At 27.4% G+C, this 19189-nt stretch overlaps 3 protein-coding genes across 4 annotated transcripts; all 3 read right to left on the bottom strand.

Annotated features, from left to right (window-relative positions):
• Positions 1–159: 159 nt before the first annotated feature.
• Positions 160–3796, bottom strand: LOC145974293 (odorant receptor 30a-like). The gene is made up of 4 exons (XM_083104092.1): positions 3656–3796; positions 2517–2988; positions 604–834; positions 160–500 (listed from the first exon to the last, which is right to left on the bottom strand). The coding sequence occupies exons 1-4, from the start codon at positions 3794–3796 to the stop codon at positions 160–162; spliced, it is 1185 nt and encodes a 394-aa protein (XP_082960218.1).
• A 1763-nt stretch (positions 3797–5559) lies between these two features.
• On the bottom strand, positions 5560–9296 carry LOC145974366 (odorant receptor 30a-like). Of its 2 annotated transcripts, none has more exons than XM_083104159.1 (4): positions 7084–7799; positions 6499–6648; positions 6135–6394; positions 5560–5824 (listed from the first exon to the last, which is right to left on the bottom strand). In XM_083104159.1, the coding sequence occupies exons 1-4, from the start codon at positions 7544–7546 to the stop codon at positions 5729–5731; spliced, it is 969 nt and encodes a 322-aa protein (XP_082960285.1). In that variant the 5' UTR covers positions 7547–7799; the 3' UTR covers positions 5560–5728. The 2 variants fall into 2 exon arrangements, with proteins under 2 accessions (XP_082960285.1, XP_082960292.1); XM_083104166.1 differs by lacking the exon at positions 5560–5824 and adding an exon at positions 8244–9296 and having other exon boundaries at positions 5879–6394; positions 6499–6729; positions 7084–7555.
• Positions 9297–15345: 6049 nt separating this feature from the next.
• LOC145974302 (odorant receptor 30a-like) lies at positions 15346–18064 on the bottom strand. Its single transcript, XM_083104099.1, has 4 exons — positions 17924–18064; positions 16785–17256; positions 15790–16020; positions 15346–15686 (listed from the first exon to the last, which is right to left on the bottom strand). Exons 1-4 carry the CDS (start codon positions 18062–18064, stop codon positions 15346–15348), a joined length of 1185 nt encoding a protein of 394 aa, XP_082960225.1.
• Between the last annotated feature and the right edge of the window lie 1125 nt (positions 18065–19189).

The following is a 19189-nucleotide window of genomic DNA, read 5'->3' as shown; positions in this document are numbered from 1 at the left end:
AATAACTAAAGTAATTGATAATAATACAATGCGATTATAATTAACAATTTTAATAATAAAACACTTGAATAAACTATATATTTTATTGAAAATTTTATTTTAGTAAACATGTAAATATTTTATATCTTGAAAAAATATTTTATTTACGCTTGTAATATTTCAAGTATCGACCATTATACGAAGTACAGAGAGATACGAAAAAGAAGTCTTCAAAATGTTTACTAAAGTTGACAAATTAATCGCGATAAAATTCCCAGCTTGAAACATGGCTGGACCTTCTGTTTGCATAAAAATGAACACTAGATTCCTCGTCAATTTAACAGGAAATTCATACCAAGCATTTTGATAAATAGAATGGCCTATATCTTCCATTTGTGACTTCAGATATCTTCCGATGTAACTATACACTGACAGCGTTATCAAAAAAACAGTTTGTGCCATTAAACTTTGTCCCATCATAACAGTATCTCTGTTTTTCAGTGCTATGATGAACTGAAATCCTGAAAATAAAATATGTATTTGCCTGCTGAATATACATTCTCTTAAATAACTTAATTTATAATACATATTTTGCGAAATGGTATTAAATAATTTAATATTCACCCATTATGCATAAGCATACGCTAATAATGAAGAGCTCTACTAATAAAATAAAACTAATAACATCGGCAAGTTTTCTAATCATTCCTATCAAGTAAATATGTCTCTGTATAAGTTTATTAAAATGATCGCAGATTTGCGGGCATGCAACATCTAAGTTGGCGAAATGGGTTTTTAGAATCTTCACTTGACCACAGACATGTAATGTAATGTTGATAAATAATGCATCGTTACCTTTATGAAATAAAAATTTATTAATATACAAAAGAATAATAATATATGCATTATTGTAATTAAAAGATATATTTTATAATGCTTCCCAAACAGATAATTATTGTATATTGTCCTTTGATGTAACTGCGTTTTAATTTTTAGTTTCGTTTATTTGATTTTTATTTATCTAATTCATTTTCAATATAATTTTAATTTTATAATCATTCTTACGCCGTATTTTTGCAATGTCTTATATATCATATATTTTATAGTGCACAATTAAGTAATATATGTAATACAATAAATAATGTGTACGGTACGGTTTTTGTGAATTATTATAGTGAGCTTTATTTAACAAACAGAGACTAATGAATCTATATAAGTAAATATTTCCCCTTATATATGTTACTTAAAAATCAAAAGACATAATTTCCTATTTATATTATTTGCGAAAGCTCTAATGAAAATTAATATATATATATATACAGGGTGACCCATTTTAACTTAGGCAGCCAAATAACTCGAAAAATAAGCAAGATAGAGAAAAATGTTTTAGACAAAAGTTGTATGGTTTCGAGGGGGCCATAAGATGGTATCATTGGTTTGACCTTGAAGAGTCATTTGAAGGTCACGTGAAGGTCACTTCAATTTTTTTAAATGGAATATCCTATATATTTTTGTACATTCTTGTAGCTTATTTCGAGAGCTTTCCAAAACACTATAATTAAGTACCTTTCCGTTAAGTACTTTTTGAGTTATGATGCTTGAAATAATTTCTTAATTTTACATAAACCGTAAAATATCTTGTAAAATATTCATTTTTCGATTATCTTACCTTAATACTTTTATGTACAAAATAATGAGAGGAATCAATTGGTGTAAAGAAAACACATAGTTGTTTTTAAGAAAAAATATGGAATTGTTAATTGCAAATTACATATTTTTTCTTCGAAACAACTATGTGTTTTCTTTACACCAATTGATTCCTCTCATTATTTTGTACATAAAACTATTAAGGTAAGGTAATCGAAAAATGAATATTTTACAAGATATTTTACGGTTTATGTAAAATTAAGAAATTATTTCAAGCCTCATAACTCAAAAAGTACTTAACGAAAATGTACTTAATTATAGTGTTTTGGAAAGCTCTCGAAATAAGCTACAAGAATGTACAAAAATATATAGGGTATTCCATTTAAAAAAATTGAAGTGACCTTCACGTGACCTTCAAATGACTCTTCAAGGTCAAACCAATGATACCATCTTATGGCCCCCTCGAAACCATACAACTTTTGTCTAAAACATTTTTCTCTATCTTGCTTATTTTTCGAGTTATTTGGCTGCCTAAGTTAAAATGGGTCACCCTGTATATATATATATATATATATATATATATATATATATATATTTATTTATTTATTTATTTATATTTATATATTTATATAATAATTATATACATATATATATATATATATATATATATTTATATTAATAATTTTATGCTTTAATTACTTATAATGTATTTATTATTTATTTATTATTGATTATATAAGATATTATGTAATTATATATGTATTTCATATTTATTATGTAAAATATATAAATGTAAATTGAAAATTCTTAATTTTTTTTTTTAATTTCCACACACATATACGATTTAAAAGAAAGATACATAAATACATTGCACAATAAATAGATATTACCGATATTAGCATTAGTCACTGTTAGCAGCGAAATAGCTTGGATGATGACAAATATTTTATACATATTTATTGGAGCATGAAAGTATTTCATAGTACATTTTGATGGTATTGGATATTCTAATACGATATCCTCAGCCGTTACGTTCTGATTCTTTTCATCATGATTTATAAAAGGTGTTAACGTATACACTATACAACAAAAATAAGAGAAGCACAGCAGAGGGAATGAAACAATTCTTGCTGCAAAAGCGTGTTTTCGCATAATGGTACGTTCTTCTATGTCCTCAATCGTCAGATAATCATTTAAAGCAGATTTATAATTATTAATTAAATTGTTTGCATAAATACGGAACCATAATATCTTTAACACTGCAAGCATTCCGCTACAGCTTAACATAATGCAATCCACATTCTGTCCTGCGTTAGTACAGCCCATGTACATCTCAATGAAAGGTAAGATCACTACAAAGACCTATTGATATGTTATTTCATATATTATTTTCATACTTTTTAAAACAATGTGTTTCGATTTTAATTCGACAGATTATTGTAAGTATTTGTATTTAAATATAAATGTGCATGATAATTTTTCTCCCTCTTCTTCTCTTCTTTTTATGCCTATATCTCTACCTATTTATCTATCTATCTGTCTATGTATCCATATATTTATCAATTTAATTCTTTTTATCTGTAGAACCAACTGCATAGAAAATGTTTTAATTTCCAACATAGAATATATAAATAATATTGTAATTACTTTCAAATTTCTTTAATGAAAATGCAAAACGTTAAATATAATTATTAACTTAAACGTTTAATTTCATAAATACTTAAATATATATAAAAATATTTATATATATATAATTGAATTGTAAAATTCAAGATAAAAGTTTCTCTTAGATATTTTTCAATGACTTACGATCGTATTCGAGTATATTGTATGACTTATCCATTTTGTTATTATTGCTGGCAAAATGATTCACGTTGTGTCAAGAGAATGAGGAATTTGTACATCTAATACTACTATCGCAATATCGAAATTTTGTCTACAGCGTTCCAAGATCAGCGAAAATGTTTTACGTTGTCTTCGAACGATCGCGCGTCAATGATCATCGTATTCGCATTCAAAAAGTGCATACCGCGAAACAGGTGCTCAAGATACTGCGTAATAGCGAATGAAAGTTATAGACTTGCAATGGCCAAACACCAATGGGCCAAGAAATCAATTTGAAAGGGGTCATAGCGTACGCGATATCATCCTTCCATCGTTCGCTTGCCATTGTATCGAGATAATGACTCTAACTGCCAATAACTGATACTTACTATATCGACAGATGCAGGTATTGCAGCTCATTTTTTATTCAACACCAAGCAGGCTTGTATACATGCTTATCAGTCTATCTCTATATTCTTGAAGAAGCATTATGGCAAAATGCAAATAACTACGCTCTTATGTAAAATTGCCACAGAGTAAAAATTTATAGAATACAATTTCTAAATTGTTATCTCGAACAACTACTTGTATTCTTTTGAGCAAAATATTAGAAAGCCTCAATATTCGTTCGGCCAATGAAAAATAATATAGATTCATTTTATTGAAGAGTGAAAATATAAGCAAATAATTTATTTTTTTTATTTAATAGACAATTAAAATTAACTAATAGAGAATTATACGACACGGCTCAGTAATTCATGTCAGAAAATTTTCAAATGCGCAATATAAGAAAATATTAATTTAGTATAAATTAATTTAGTATAATAAAATATTAATTTAATTTAAAATATTTATTTATAATATTTATTTATTAATCATAAAATAATAATTTCAAGTATATAGATTATTGATATTGCATAGGAAATATTGATTTTCTAGAGCACAAGCAGATTACTATGGATGATAAGTTTATTAACGTGCCATCGTATTTCAAACATATACAATATTTATTATTTGCAGATTTATTTCATTCGCAAAGATTTTTTAGATTTCACATTTCGAACATTATACGAAGTATAGACAAATATCGAAAAGAGATTTTTAAAATGCTTACAGTTGACAAATTAATTACGATGAATCCAGCCAGCTACGCGACTGTATAAAAAATGTATATTATTAAAATAATATCTGTATAATAAAACGTAAATAGAAAATTTTTTCGCGACGATATATAGAATACAAAAAAATTCAACGAAAATTAATATTATTTAGAATTTACGTAATATTTTGTAACATATTATTTATGTAATTTATTTCACATATTGAGATTCAAATTGCTATGATGAAATCATGAAATACATAATATATGCATGCTTTATATAATTTTTCCCGAAAATGGCCATATTATGTTTACACAAGAAAAAAACACATAAATCATAAAACTTAACAAAGAAATCTTTTTCTTATTTGTAAAATTTTTCAATTGCTTATCGTACTTATTTATAAGTCACCACAATGTTATAAAGCATTTTGCTATATACATTATCAAAAATTGAAGATATAAAATTTTAAAAATTCTCGTGAAATTTTTTTCAAAACGTTGTTATATCAATTGAAAATGTTCTTCATTACCTTCGATCAATCGCGATGATATCAATGATGATCGAATTCCAAAAGATACTTATTGCACAACAGGTACCTAAAGCACAATGCAATAGCGAATAAGTGTCATAAACTTGCAATAACCATGTGGCAATAGAGGTAATCAATTTGAAAGGAGTCATCGCGTGTGCGATATCGTCTGTCCATCATTTGTTTGCCATTGTGATAATGGCTGTAACTGATACTAATAACCGATGATCTGCCCAGTATATCAACTTGACAGGTACATCGATTCCTTTTTTATTCGTGAAGCATACTACATAAGAGATATTTGTTTATCAAATTGTCTAGATGTTCCTAAAGCCAAATAACCGACGATGTTATATGGACACAATGTACAATTATTCGATTCCTTTTTTTATTCAACATTTTTATTATTCAAAAGATATACATGTTTATCAGTCTGCTTTTTATATTCCTAAGACACTATAAAATGTAGATGCAAGCTGCATTTTTTACTTTTTAAAATTGTCGTTAAATACAAATTTATACGACAAAGTTTCTAAAACTATCATCCGTTGTTTAACATTCATTTTTATGGCATAAAATGTTACAAAAGACCGTTTGCGTTTTGTTCATACGCATTTACTACATTTTGGTTCACCTCGATATTCGTTCAATTAAATATTATAGTTTCAAATTGTCCAAAGTGAAAATGCATAATGCGTAACTCATTCTTTTCTTTATATTGTACGTCATTACAGTAGATATACTGAGAAAATATAATGCGATATAGGTAAATAATATTGTATATGAAAAAATTTTATAGTTCTCAGCTATAATATAATGCAACGATTGATAATAATTCAATGCGATTATAATTAATAATTTTATTGATAAGACATTTAAATAAACTATATATTTTATTTATATCTTATTTTGTTAAAAATGTGTTATAAATTTCTAGTTTGTAAAAATATTCTATTTACACATATTATATTTCATATCTCGAGCATTATACGAAGTACAGACAGATATGAAAAAGAGGTCTTCAAAATGTTTATTAAAGTTGACAAATTTACCACAACAAAATTCCCAGCTTGAAGCATGGCTGGACCTTCTGCTTGCATAAAGATGAAGACTAGATTCCTCATCAGTTTCATAGGAAATTCATACCAGGCAATTTGATAAATGGAGTATCCTATGTCTTCCATTTGGGATTTTATATATCTTCCGATAAAGCTATACCCTGCTAGCGATACCAAATAAACAATTTGTATCATTAAGCTTTGTCCCATCTTAGCAGTATCTTTTTCTTTCATTGCTATAAGGAATTGAAATCCTAAAAAGAAGATATAATATATTATTTGTCTATTGAATATAAATTGTCTTATACAACTTATAATACATGTTTTGCGACATAATATTAAATAGTTTAATATTCACCCATTATGCATAAACATATGCTAGTAATTAAGAGCTCTAGTAACAAAGTATAATTTATAACATCAACAATTTTCCTGATCAATCCTATCAAGTAAATATGTCTCTGTATAAGTTTCTTGAAATTATCATAGATTTGCGGACTTGTAACATCTAAATTGGCGAAATGGGACCTTAGAATTTTCATTTGGCCACAAACATGTAATGTAATGTTGATAAATAGTGCGTCATTACCTTTATGAAATAAAAATACAATGATATACAAAAATAATAATTATTATTAATAATAATTATTAATCATTAAAAATTATTAAAAATGTTTTATAATTATTGTACATTATTATTTATGTAATTTGCCACAGATAATTGTTGTATATTGTTACGTAATATAATTTTAATACAATTATATCTTGATTTTTAGTTTTGATTTCAAATATTTTTAAATATTTCAAATTTTAAATATTTCAAATTTCAAATATATTTATAAATAATTAAATAACTAAATATTTAATTTTGTCTTAAATTATCATAACTATTATACTAGCAATACCATACCCATTAAGATGCCGCACAACACATAAATATTACCTTTATTAGCATTAGTCACTGCTACCAATGCAATTCCTTGTATGATGACAAATATTTTATGCATGCTTATTGGAACATGAAAGTATTTCATAGCACATTTTGATGGCACTGGATATTCCAACATTATGTTTTCATCCGTTACATTTTGATTTATTTCGCCATGATTCATAAAAGGTACTAATGTATACGCTATGCAAGAATAATAAGAACAGAACAGTAGGGGAAATGAAGCAATCCTTGATAGGAAAACATGTTTTCGCATGATATCGCGTTCTTTTGCATTGTTAATCGTCATATAATCGTTTACAGCAGATTTGTAATTGTTAATTAAGTTGTTCGCATATATGCGATAAAATGTTATCTTCAGCACAGCAAGTAATCCGCTAAAGCTTAACATGAGGCAGTCTACAATCCTTTCCGCATTAGCGCAGCCCATATATATCTCAATAGGAGGTAAAAACATCACTGTGGCCTGTTAATATATTACCTCATGTGTAACGTTTCATATTTAGAAACAATATATCTCGATTTTAGTTCGATTGATTTTTATAAATATTTCTATTTAAATGCAAATAAATGTGTATGTGATAATTATCTAATCTCTTACTTTTTCTTTTTTCATGTATATCTATTTATATATTTATCTACCTATTTATATACCTCTGTATTAATATTCTGTTTATTTATTTATCTATTTATCTATAGAATCTAGTGCAGAGAAAATATTTTAACTTTTTAAAATAAAATAAAACAAAATTTTTTGAAATAAAAAAATAATGCTGCAATTTTATCTTTAGACTTCTTTATAAGAATACAAAATATTGAATGTAATTATATGTTTGAATATTTAATTCCATATTACTTAAAAATATACATAAATTAATTACAAAACTCAAGCAAGAAAGTTCTTCTTAAATATTTTTCAATGACTTACGATCGTATTTAATTATAATGTATGATTTATCCATTGTGTTATTATTGCTGGCACGTTTCACTCTATATACATTGTCAATGAAAAATTTGTTTATTTAATTATAATTACTATCGCAATATCGAAATTTTGTCTCGGGCGTTGCAAAATCAACGTAGAAAATGATCTATGCTGTCTTCGAACGATCGCGCGTCAATGATCATCGTGCTCGCATTCAAAAGGTGCATACCGAAAGAAAGACGCTCACGATACTGCGTAATAGCGAATAAAAGTTATAGACTTGCAGCGGCCAAACGCCAATGGGCCAAGTAACCAATTTGATAGGGGTCATCGCGTATGCGATATCGTCCTTCCATCGCTTGCTTGCCATTGTTGAGATAATGACTGTAACTGACGCCAATAACCGACGATCTGCTGGCTATATCAACTTAGCACAGGTATTCCGACTAATTTTTTATTCATGAGAGGTATTGTGTAAAAGATATTTGGTTATCAAACTGTCTCTATGCTTCTGAAGCCAAATAACCAATGTTATATCGTATATCGACATAACGCAGGTATCTCGATTCATTTTTTATTCAACATAGAAGGTATAGGTGCTTATCGGTCTGCTTTTATTCACTTAAGATATAAAATGTAAATGCGTAAACTATGCTTTTACAAAATTGTCGTTGAACAAAAATTTATGCAACAAAGTTTCTAAATTATCGTTCGTCGAGTTATTTCTTTTTATTACGAGAAATGCTAGAAAAAAAACTGTGTGTATTTTATTCATACGAATATATACATTTAATTTCATTTCGATATCCGTCCGATTAAATAGCATAGTTTTAATCTGTTAAAATTAAAAATACATACATTGCACTTTTTTTACATTGCGGGTCATCACAGTTGACGTGTTGAGAATATATAATGCGTTGTAGACGTATAAGATATGACAGACTAAGCATGTTACGTATTTTCCATAACATATGGGGTAATCGATTTCACGGGAAAAAAGGAAAGAGGTAAGACTAATGGATATTTTTTCCGTCTTTTAACAACTAATGTGTTAATAATCGCTTCAATATCATCGTACCATATGAATATTTTTATATATAAAAGTTAAACAATATTATGTGAAAACATAATTTGTGTGTGTGTAAAATTTTTCTATATGTACTAATAGCCAAATATGTGTATATATACTGAGTTCATCTATATATATTCCTGGATAAAATTAACGCATAATTTTTTTTGCACTTCATATATTTATGAAGGCAATATAAGTAAATAATATCAATGTTAGGAAATTTTGTTTCTCTTGATTTCAATGCTTTTTCATATCATTAATTCTTTAATATTTCTTTAATAATATTTTGTTAAAGAATTGATTTTTTGACTAAATAAATTTTATTTTTGTAAAAATATTATATTTTATATTTGTAAAAATTCTATTCTTTTTTAAAGGAAATTTTAAATATGATAAGTTTTGTTATAATTTTTCAGTAATTTTCCACGCTATTAATTTATAATTTCTTTTTAATGTTATTTTTGTGAAAAATCTTTTTGGCTAGAGATATGTTACTTTTTGTAAGGATTCTATATTTTGAAGAGGACTATAATTTTGATTGAAGAAAGAAGGATATATATACACGTTTAATGCACTTTTTTTATATTTTTAATATATTTTTAGGCACATTTCACATATTTTAGTAAAGAAAAATATCAATGCCATTAATCTTTAGTCATGAGAATTATAATCAATAGACACCTAAAGACCACAATGTACAAACATGTTATTATGTTATATGTAATTATTTTTATCTTTTAAAATTAATCATTAAAAAACTGGTGAATATAAATTTAAAAAATAATTAAAATTTTTAAATTAAATCAATTTAAACAATTTTTTTGATTAACATAATCAATCATGTAATTTGTTGAAGTTCTTTATGCGAAATGAAATTATTTCATTGCTATTACTGCATTTATTAATTGTAGTGAATTAATTATATAATTGTACTCGTAAAGATATTAACACTCGATCACTCAACCAAATCAACTAGATTAAATTAATATTTTACATTGTACCAGTATTAATACTGTCATACACTGATACACAATACACGCGCTAGCACATTCGCACTCGTAATTGTAATCGGAATCGCCCTTAATTTTTTGCAATCTTGATCATACTCGTACTTATGCTCTTACTCGATCTGATTTTTCGGTTTCGTGTTGCCAGTCCATATCCTTCGGATTTCCACGCAATATCTCTCCCCACCTATTGACGCTTGCGCAAATGCTTAGGCGATCACCTCACGTATATCGATCACAAATCTCATCTTTCGGTTGTTGTATACATAAATTCAATACATAATTATTAAATATGTCTAAAAATTTATTTAATAGAAATAAGAATCATACTTCACAAAAATGTACATTTATTATAATGAACATCAATAGGGAATCTGAATTCACAGATTTTCGAAACGATCCAGTTACTATGTAAGATTTTTTAAAAACCACTTCAAGAGTGAACGTTAATATTTTTAAAATGATGCTTCTTAAAATATGCAAATATTAAAAGATTATAGAGTAATTAAGAAACCATAAGATAAAATTTCTCAAAAATCATCCATAAAAATACGATACTTGTACAGTTTGTTGACGCTCTTTGAAGGACTAAGAAAATATAGGATGAAATTGATCAGAATCCACGTTTGTAGATAAACGATAACATTTCAAAAATGGTACACCGTAAACATACTGAGACCTGTGCCATAAATTGAGATTCTAGAAAAACTAAGAAAACATAGATTAAAATTTTCGTGCATAAAATATATATCTTTGCAATACATGTATAAATTGCTCTCATTTTGGATGTAATCAATAAAAAAAAATTCTCCAGTTGTTTTCTTTAATTGCTTTAATTAAAAGAAAATAATTAGTTAGCCTGCAATTACGAAAGAAAGAGAGAGACTGACAGAGCTGTCCACCCCGGAAAATGACATGCAATAGCATCACTGCTACATAATTCTATTAATATGCTATATAACGCCAGATGCTATATCTATCTATTAATTCAATGACTATTATCAATGAGAGTACATTTAATACTACTATCGTAATATCGAAATTTTATCTAGATTGCAAAATCAACGTAAAAAGGATTCTATATTGTCTTCGAACGAATGCGCGTCAATGATTATCGTCCTTGCTTTTAAAAGAAGCATATTGAAAAATAGATACTGCGTAATAGTGAAAGGAAATTATAAATTTTTAAACAGCGACCAAACATCAATGAGCCATAAAATCAATTTAAATAGAGATATCGTGTATGCAATACTATCATCCATCTATAGTTTGCTTATCATTGCCATGATACTGTCAATGACAATGACAATGATGTATCTGTATGTCTCATGATAATGACAATCTGTAACAGATGCTAATAATCGATGATCCACTTGTAATATCAATTTAACACAAATATATCGACATATTTTCTATTTATGAGGAATGTTACATAAGAGATATTTGCTTATCAAACTGACTCAATGCTTCTAAATAACCGATATTATATAGACACAATGTGCAAATACTATATTTCGATTTATTTTTTTCTTAACATAAAAGATATACATGTTTATCAGTCTGCTTTTATACCCCTGAGGCATTATACATACATGAAATGTAGATACAGATTACGCTTTTACGTAAAATTGTCGTTGAATAAAAATTTATATGACAAAGTTTCGACGAAATTGTCGTCCATCGCTCAACCATTCCTTTTTGGTATAAAATGTTAGAAGAAATTGTGTGCATCTTGCTCTGTATACGCATTTACTACATTTTATTTCATCTCAACATTTATTCGATTATATATTATAATTTCAAATTGTCCAAAGTGAAAATACATAGCGTGTTCACTCTTTTCTTTATATTGTAGATCATCGCAGTTAACGTATTGAGAAAATATAATGCGATACAAACAGATAATTGTATGCCAAAAGATTTTATATCTCTCTGCTATAATAAAAGACAATAATTGATAATGATTTAATGCAATTATAATTAATAATTTTAATGATAAGGCATTTAAATAAACTATATATTTTGTTTATATTTTCTTTTAAATGTGTTATATATTTCTAGTTTGCAAAAATATTTTATTTACACATGTTATATTTCATGTCTCGATCATTATACGAAGTACAGACAGATACGAAAAAGAGGTCTTCAAAATGTTTACTAAAGTTGACAAATTAATCGCGATAAAATTCCCAGCTTGAAACATGGCTGGACCTTCTGTTTGCATAAAAATGAACACTAGATTCTTCATCAATTTGATTGGAAATTTATGCCAAGTACATTGATAAATAGAATAACCTATATCTTCCATTAGGGACTTTAAGTAATTTCCGATGAAGCTGTACACTATTATCTTTATCAAAAAGATACTTTGTGCCATTAAGCTTTGTCCCAACATAACAGTATCTCTGTATTTCAATGCTATGATGAACCGAAATCCTGAAAAGAAAATATTTGCCTGCTGAACATACATTCTCTTAAATAACATAATTTATATAACATATAATTTATAACATAATTTATAACTTAATTTTTAACATATAACTTTGTTACGTCCAGACCCTGGAATGGATGGGCCGTATGGAAGGACGCAACTTACTTACCCCGTGACACACTTTATTCGAGCGTGTGTATGGATCGGGTCGAACGAATGTGAAGGGCCTGACACAGGTCAGCGACCGTCTCTTTAACGCTGTGTTTTTAAGCCTATTCGTTCGGTGGCCCCTTTTCAGTAAAGGAATTTAATCCTTGTTACGCGGGATGGGACCTAGTGCGATCTCAGGATTTAGGGAAGAGAACGGTTTAAATAATTAAATTATACATTAAATTAAAAATACATATATTATAAAAAAAAATAATGAAAGAAAAATACATCTTAGCAGTTGTAGGTATGCGTGAGTGGGTATCTGTGTGTGTATGTATATATTCTCGCGGGTGTTATAATCATTCGGAGGTTATCAGTCAGAATATACAGGGAAGAATGTACGTTAAGAATTAAATTCTGACTGGTTAATACAATATACATATAATTAATATAAGAAATAAAACAAAATAAAAAGTGAATGTGTAATAAAAATATGAATAACGCTTACTCATTAAGGGAAGTATAGAATTCGTCGCTTGCGCATATGTGTTATAGTTAGAATTGAAATTTTCTAAATTCGCTGAAACACAGGTCTAAATTAAAATACAATAATAAAATTAAGTTAAGAGATTCGCCAAGTCTAAGTTCGAAAATTATTCATCTATTTCAACGGTTTCTCCCAAAAGTAATGATAATTCAAAGGAAAATAATATAAAGAGAAAATAAAAGATAATAATAAAAATTATAATATAAGGATGGGAAATTAAAAGAAAACGAAAGGGAGTAAAGAAAAAGTAGAAATGAAAAGATATATATAAAGAAGGGCTGAAACGAGATATAAAGATAGAAAACAATATAAATTCTCGGTAAATAAATCAGAAAGAGCTAATAAAGAGAAATAAGGAATTGTTCACGAATCGTCTTACGGAGATTCACGGCGATTCCGCCAACGCTTTATGTTTGACCGCGAATTGCGAGGCGACACTAATAAAATTGAAGATACGCGATTTAGATACGGTAATTATTAATGAAGACAGATGATCGATCAGGTATATTAGGTTTCTATCAAGAAACGATCTTCAAGATTTATTTATCGTTCAATCCTTTCATTTGAAATATATCCGATCACAATTTGAAGAAGTAATTATATATATACAGGGTGATTCAAAATAACCCCCTTGTCCCTGAAATGACACATTCTTAAATCAATTCTAAGACGATTTTTCCTTTGGCAAAATTTCGTCCGAAGCTTAGTTTTTGAATTATTAAAGGAAGTAGTTAACGTATGACGGGTCGAATACAAGAGGCAGCCAAGGGTGGCGCGATTCACCGTCAGACGCGGGTGCTTACGCGGGCCGCCTGCTGCGATCAGCTGGTCGCTATACACATACAGACACACATGCGAACACATACATTCTCTCTCTGTCTGTCTGTCTGTCTGTCTCTCTCTCATTCGCTCACTCACCTGTAATTTTTTTTTTTTTTTTTTTTTTTACGAGAGAGGGGAAAATGCATTTTATGCATACCCACCGGTCGATCCAGTGAGTTATGTGGGACTCGAGTACCAAGTCGAATTACCAACTCGGTACTCCCTACCCACTAAAAACCCCTCTCTTTTCACGAATTTCCTTTGACACACTGTCCCTCTGACTTCCCGAGATCTGTTTTCACATAACGTCAAAAAATAGTTATCATTACCTTGTTCGATGACTTTTGATGTATTGCTGTAATTGCTTGAAGGAGAAATGAATTTTTCGATAGATCGTACGTTCTCAAATTTAACGTAGATATCACGTTGCAAAAGACAAGAAATCTTGTCTTAATCTGAATTAAATTTATTAAAGTTTAATGGCGATACACGCGGGTTAGGTTGCGTTCTTCTACGCGTTATCTTTATTCCTAAGAAGAATCGCTTTACATTCCAAATACAAGTCGATCCTTGATTTCTTTCTTCCACGAAATCGTTTCGAGGAAAGAAAAGAATCGTGGAGTCCACCGGATGTAACAACTTAATTTATACATATTTTATGAAATGGTATTAAATAATTTAATATTCACCCACTATGCATAAACCTATGCTAGTAATGAAGAGCTCTGCTAATAAAATAAAACTAATAACATCGGCAAGTTTTCTAATCATTCCTATCAAGTAAATATGTCTCTGTATAAGTTTATTAAAATGATCGCATATTTGCGGGCATGCGACATCTAAGTTGGCGAAATGGGTTTTTAGAATCTTCACTTGACCACAGACATGTAATGTAATGTTGATAAATAATGCATCATTACCTTTATAAAATAAAAATATATTAATATACAAAAGAATAATAATGTATTCATTATTGTAATTAAAAGATATATTTTATAATGCTTCTATAACAGATAATTGTTATACAGTGTTCTTTCATATAATTGCACTTTAATTTTTAGTTTTATCTTAAAATATTTTATTTTTATTTATCTATTCATTTTCAATATAATTATAATTTTATAATCTTTTTTACACACGCCGTATTTTTGCCATATATATCATATATTTTATAATGCACAAGTAAATAATATGTGTAATAAAACACTTGAATAAACTATATATTTTATTGAAAATTTTATTTTAGTAAACATGTAAATATTTTATATCTTGAAAAAATATTTTATTTACGCTTGTAATATTTCAAGTATCGACCATTATACGAAGTACAGAGAGATACGAAAAAGAAGTCTTCAAAATGTTTACTAAAGTTGACAAATTAATCGCGATAAAATTCCCAGCTTGAAACATGGCTGGACCTTCTGTTTGCATAAAAATGAACACTAGATTCCTCGTCAATTTAACAGGAAATGCATACCAAGCATTTTGATAAATAGAATGGCCTATATCTTCCATTTGTGACTTCAGATATCTTCCGATGTAACTATACACTGACAGCGTTATCAAAAAAACAGTTTGTGCCATTAAACTTTGTCCCATCATAACAGTATCTCTGTTTTTCAGTGCTATGATGAACTGAAATCCTGAAAAGAAAATATGTATTTGCCTGCTGAATATACATTCTCTTAAATAACTTAATTTATAATACATATTTTGCGAAATGGTATTAAATAATTTAATATTCACCCATTATGCATAAACACACGCTAATAATGAAGAGCTCTACTAATAAAATAAAACTAATAACATCGGCAAGTTTTCTAATCATTCCTATCAAGTAAATATGTCTCTGTATAAGTTTATTAAAATGATCGCAGATTTGCGGGCATGCAACATCTAAGTTGGCGAAATGGGTTTTTAGAATCTTCACTTGACCACAGACATGTAATGTAATGTTGATAAATAATGCATCGTTACCTTTATGAAATAAAAATTTATTAATATACAAAAGAATAATAATATATGCATTATTGTAATTAAAAGATATATTTTATAATGCTTCCCAAACAGATAATTATTGTATATTGTCCTTTGATGTAACTGCGTTTTAATTTTTAGTTTCGTTTATTTGATTTTTATTTATCTATTTCATTTTCAATATAATTATAATTTTATAATCATTCTTACGCCGTATTTTTGCAATGTCTTATATATCATATATTTTATAGTGCACAATTAAGTAATATGTGTAATACAATAAATAATGTGTACGGTATGGTTTTTGTGAATTATTATAGTGAGCTTTATTTAACAAACAGAGACTAATGAATCTATATAAGTAAATATTTCCCCTTATATATGTTACTTAAAAATCAAAAAACATAATTTCCTATTTATATTATTTGCGAAAGCTATAATGCAAATTAATATATATATATATATATATATATATATTTTTATTTATTTATTTATATTTATATATTTATATAATAATTATATATATATATATATATATATATATTTATATTAATAATATTATGCTTTAATTACTTATTATGTATTTATTATTTATTTATTATTTATTATATAAGATATTATGTAATTATATATGTATTTTATATTTATTATGTAAAATATATAAATGTAAATTGAAATTTCTTAATCTTTTTTTTAAATTTCCACACACTTATACGATTTAAAAGAAAAATACATAAATACATTGCACAATAAATAGATATTACCGATATTAGCATTAGTCACTGTTAGCAGCGAAATAGCTTGGATGATGACAAATATTTTATACATGTTTATTGGAGCATGAAAGTATTTCATAGTACATTTTGATGGTATTGGATATTCTAATACGATATCCTCAGCCGTTACGTTCTGATTCTTTTCATCATGATTTATAAAAGGTGTTAACGTATACACTATACAACAAAAATAAGAGAAGCACAGCAGAGGGAATGAAACAATTCTTGCTGCAAAAGCGTGTTTTCGCATAATGGTACGTTCTTCTATGTCCTCAATCGTCAGATAATCATTTAAAGCAGATTTATAATTATTAATTAAATTGTTTGCATAAATACGGAACCATAATATCTTTAACACTGCAAGCGTTCCGCTACAGCTTAACATAATGCAATCCACATTCTGTCCTGCGTTAGTACAGCCCATGTACATCTCAATGAAAGGTAAGATCACTACAAAGACCTATTGATATGTTATTTCATATATTATTTTCATACTTTTTGAAACAATGTGTTTCGATTTTAATTCGACAGATTATTGTAAGTATTTGTATTTAAATACAAATGTGCATGATAATTTTTCTCCCTCTTCTTCTCTTCTTTTTATGCCTATATCTCTACCTATTTATCTATCTATCTGTCTATGTATCCATATATTTATCAATTTAATTCTTTTTATCTGTAGAACCAACTGCATAGAAAATGTTTTAATTTCCAACATAGAATATATAAATAATATTGTAATTACTTTCAAATTTCTTTAATGAAAATGCAAAACGTTAAATATAATTATTAACTTAAACGTTTAATTTCATAAATACTTAAATATATATAAAAATATTTATATATATATAATTGAATTGTAAAATTCAAGATAAAAGTTTCTCTTAGATATTTTTCAATGACTTACGATCGTATTCGAGTATATTGTATGACTTATCCATTTTGTTATTAATGCTGGCAAAATGATTCACGTTGTGTCAAGAGAATGAGGAATTTGTACATCTAATACTACTATCGCAATATCGAAATTTTGTCTACAGCGTTCCAAGATCAGCGAAAATGTTTTACGTTGTCTTCGAACGATCGCGCGTCAATGATCATCGTATTCGCATTCAAAAAGTGCATACCGCGAAACAGGTGCTCAAGATACTGCGTAATAGCGAATGAAAGTTATAGACTTGCAATGGCCAAACACCAATGGGCCAAGAAATCAATTTGAAAGGGGTCATAGCGTACGCGATATCATCCTTCCATCGTTCGCTTGCCATTGTATCGAGATAATGACTCTAACTGCCAATAACTGATACTTACTATATCGACAGATGCAGGTATTGCAGCTCATTTTTTATTCAACACCAAGCAGGCTTGTATACATGCTTATCAGTCTATCTCTATATTCTTGAAGAAGCATTATGGCAAAATGCAAATAACTACGCTCTTATGTAAAATTGCCACAGAGTAAAAATTTATAGAATACAATTTCTAAATTGTTATCTCGAACAACTACTTGTATTCTTTTGAGCAAAATATTAGAAAGCCTCAATATTCGTTCGGCCAATGAAAAATAATATAGATTCAATTTATTGAAGAGTGAAAATATAAGCAAATAATTTATTTTTTTTATTTAATAGACAATTAAAATTAACTAATAGAGAATTATACGACACGGCTAAGTAATTCATGTCAGAAAATTTTCAAATGCGCAATATAAGAAAATATTAATTTAGTATAAATTAATTTAGTATAATAAAATATTAATTTAATTTAAAATATTAATTTATAATATTTATTTATTAATCATAAAATAATAATTTCAAGTATATAGATTATTGATATTGCATAGGAAATATTGATTTTCTAGAGCACAAGCAGATTACTATGGATGATAAGTTTATTAACGTGCCATCGTATTTCAAACATATACAATATTTATTATTTGCAGATTTATTTCATTCGCAAAGATTTTTTAGATTTCACATTTCGAACATTATACGAAGTATAGACAAATATCGAAAAGAGATTTTTAAAATGCTTACAGTTGACAAATTAATTACGATGAATCCAGCCAGCTACGCGACTGTATAAAAAATGTATATTATTAAAATAATATCTGTATAATAAAACGTAAATAGAAAATTTTTTCGCGACGATATATAGAATACAAAAAAATTCAACGAAAGTTAATATTATTTAGAATTTACGTAATATTTTGTAACATATTATTTATGTAATTTATTTCACATATTGAGATTCAAATTGCTATGATGAAATCATGAAATACATAATATATGCATGCTTTATATAATTTTTCCCGAAAATGGCCATATTATCTTTACACAAGAAAAAAACACATAAATCATAAAACTTAACAAAGAAATCTTTTTCTTATTTGT

Source organism: Camponotus vicinus, unplaced genomic scaffold (assembly GCF_025532165.1).
Source record: "Camponotus vicinus isolate PSW18456_S1 unplaced genomic scaffold, iyCamVici1.0 SCAF_1, whole genome shotgun sequence".
Classification (NCBI taxonomy): domain Eukaryota; kingdom Metazoa; phylum Arthropoda; class Insecta; order Hymenoptera; family Formicidae; genus Camponotus; species Camponotus vicinus.
The sequence above is the reverse complement of the archived record's forward strand: the minus strand, read 5'-3'. Positions and strand labels throughout refer to the sequence as shown.

Bases quoted from the DNA above. Each gene is read 5' to 3' on its own strand.
- LOC145974293 (XM_083104092.1), bottom strand. From the start codon at position 3,796: ATGGCAAGCGAACGATGGAAGGATGATATCGCGTACGCTATGACCCCT. The intron at 2,989-3,655 runs GTATGCACTTTT...ACATATCAATAG, and splicing joins TCTTGAGCACCTGTTTCGCG to GTCTTTGTAGTGATCTTACC. The intron at 501-603 runs GTGAATATTAAA...TTTTATTTTCAG, and splicing joins CGTATGCTTATGCATAATGG to GATTTCAGTTCATCATAGCA.
- LOC145974366 (XM_083104166.1), bottom strand. From the start codon at position 8,384: ATGGCAAGCAAGCGATGGAAGGACGATATCGCATACGCGATGACCCCT. The intron at 7,556-8,243 runs GTATGCACCTTT...ATATATTAACAG, and splicing joins TCGTGAGCGTCTTTCTTTCG to GCCACAGTGATGTTTTTACC. The intron at 6,730-7,083 runs GTAATATTTATG...TATTTCATAAAG, and splicing joins AGTGACTAATGCTAATAAAG to GTAATGACGCACTATTTATC.
- LOC145974302 (XM_083104099.1), bottom strand. From the start codon at position 18,064: ATGGCAAGCGAACGATGGAAGGATGATATCGCGTACGCTATGACCCCT. The intron at 17,257-17,923 runs GTATGCACTTTT...ACATATCAATAG, and splicing joins TCTTGAGCACCTGTTTCGCG to GTCTTTGTAGTGATCTTACC. The intron at 15,687-15,789 runs GTGAATATTAAA...TTTTCTTTTCAG, and splicing joins CGTGTGTTTATGCATAATGG to GATTTCAGTTCATCATAGCA.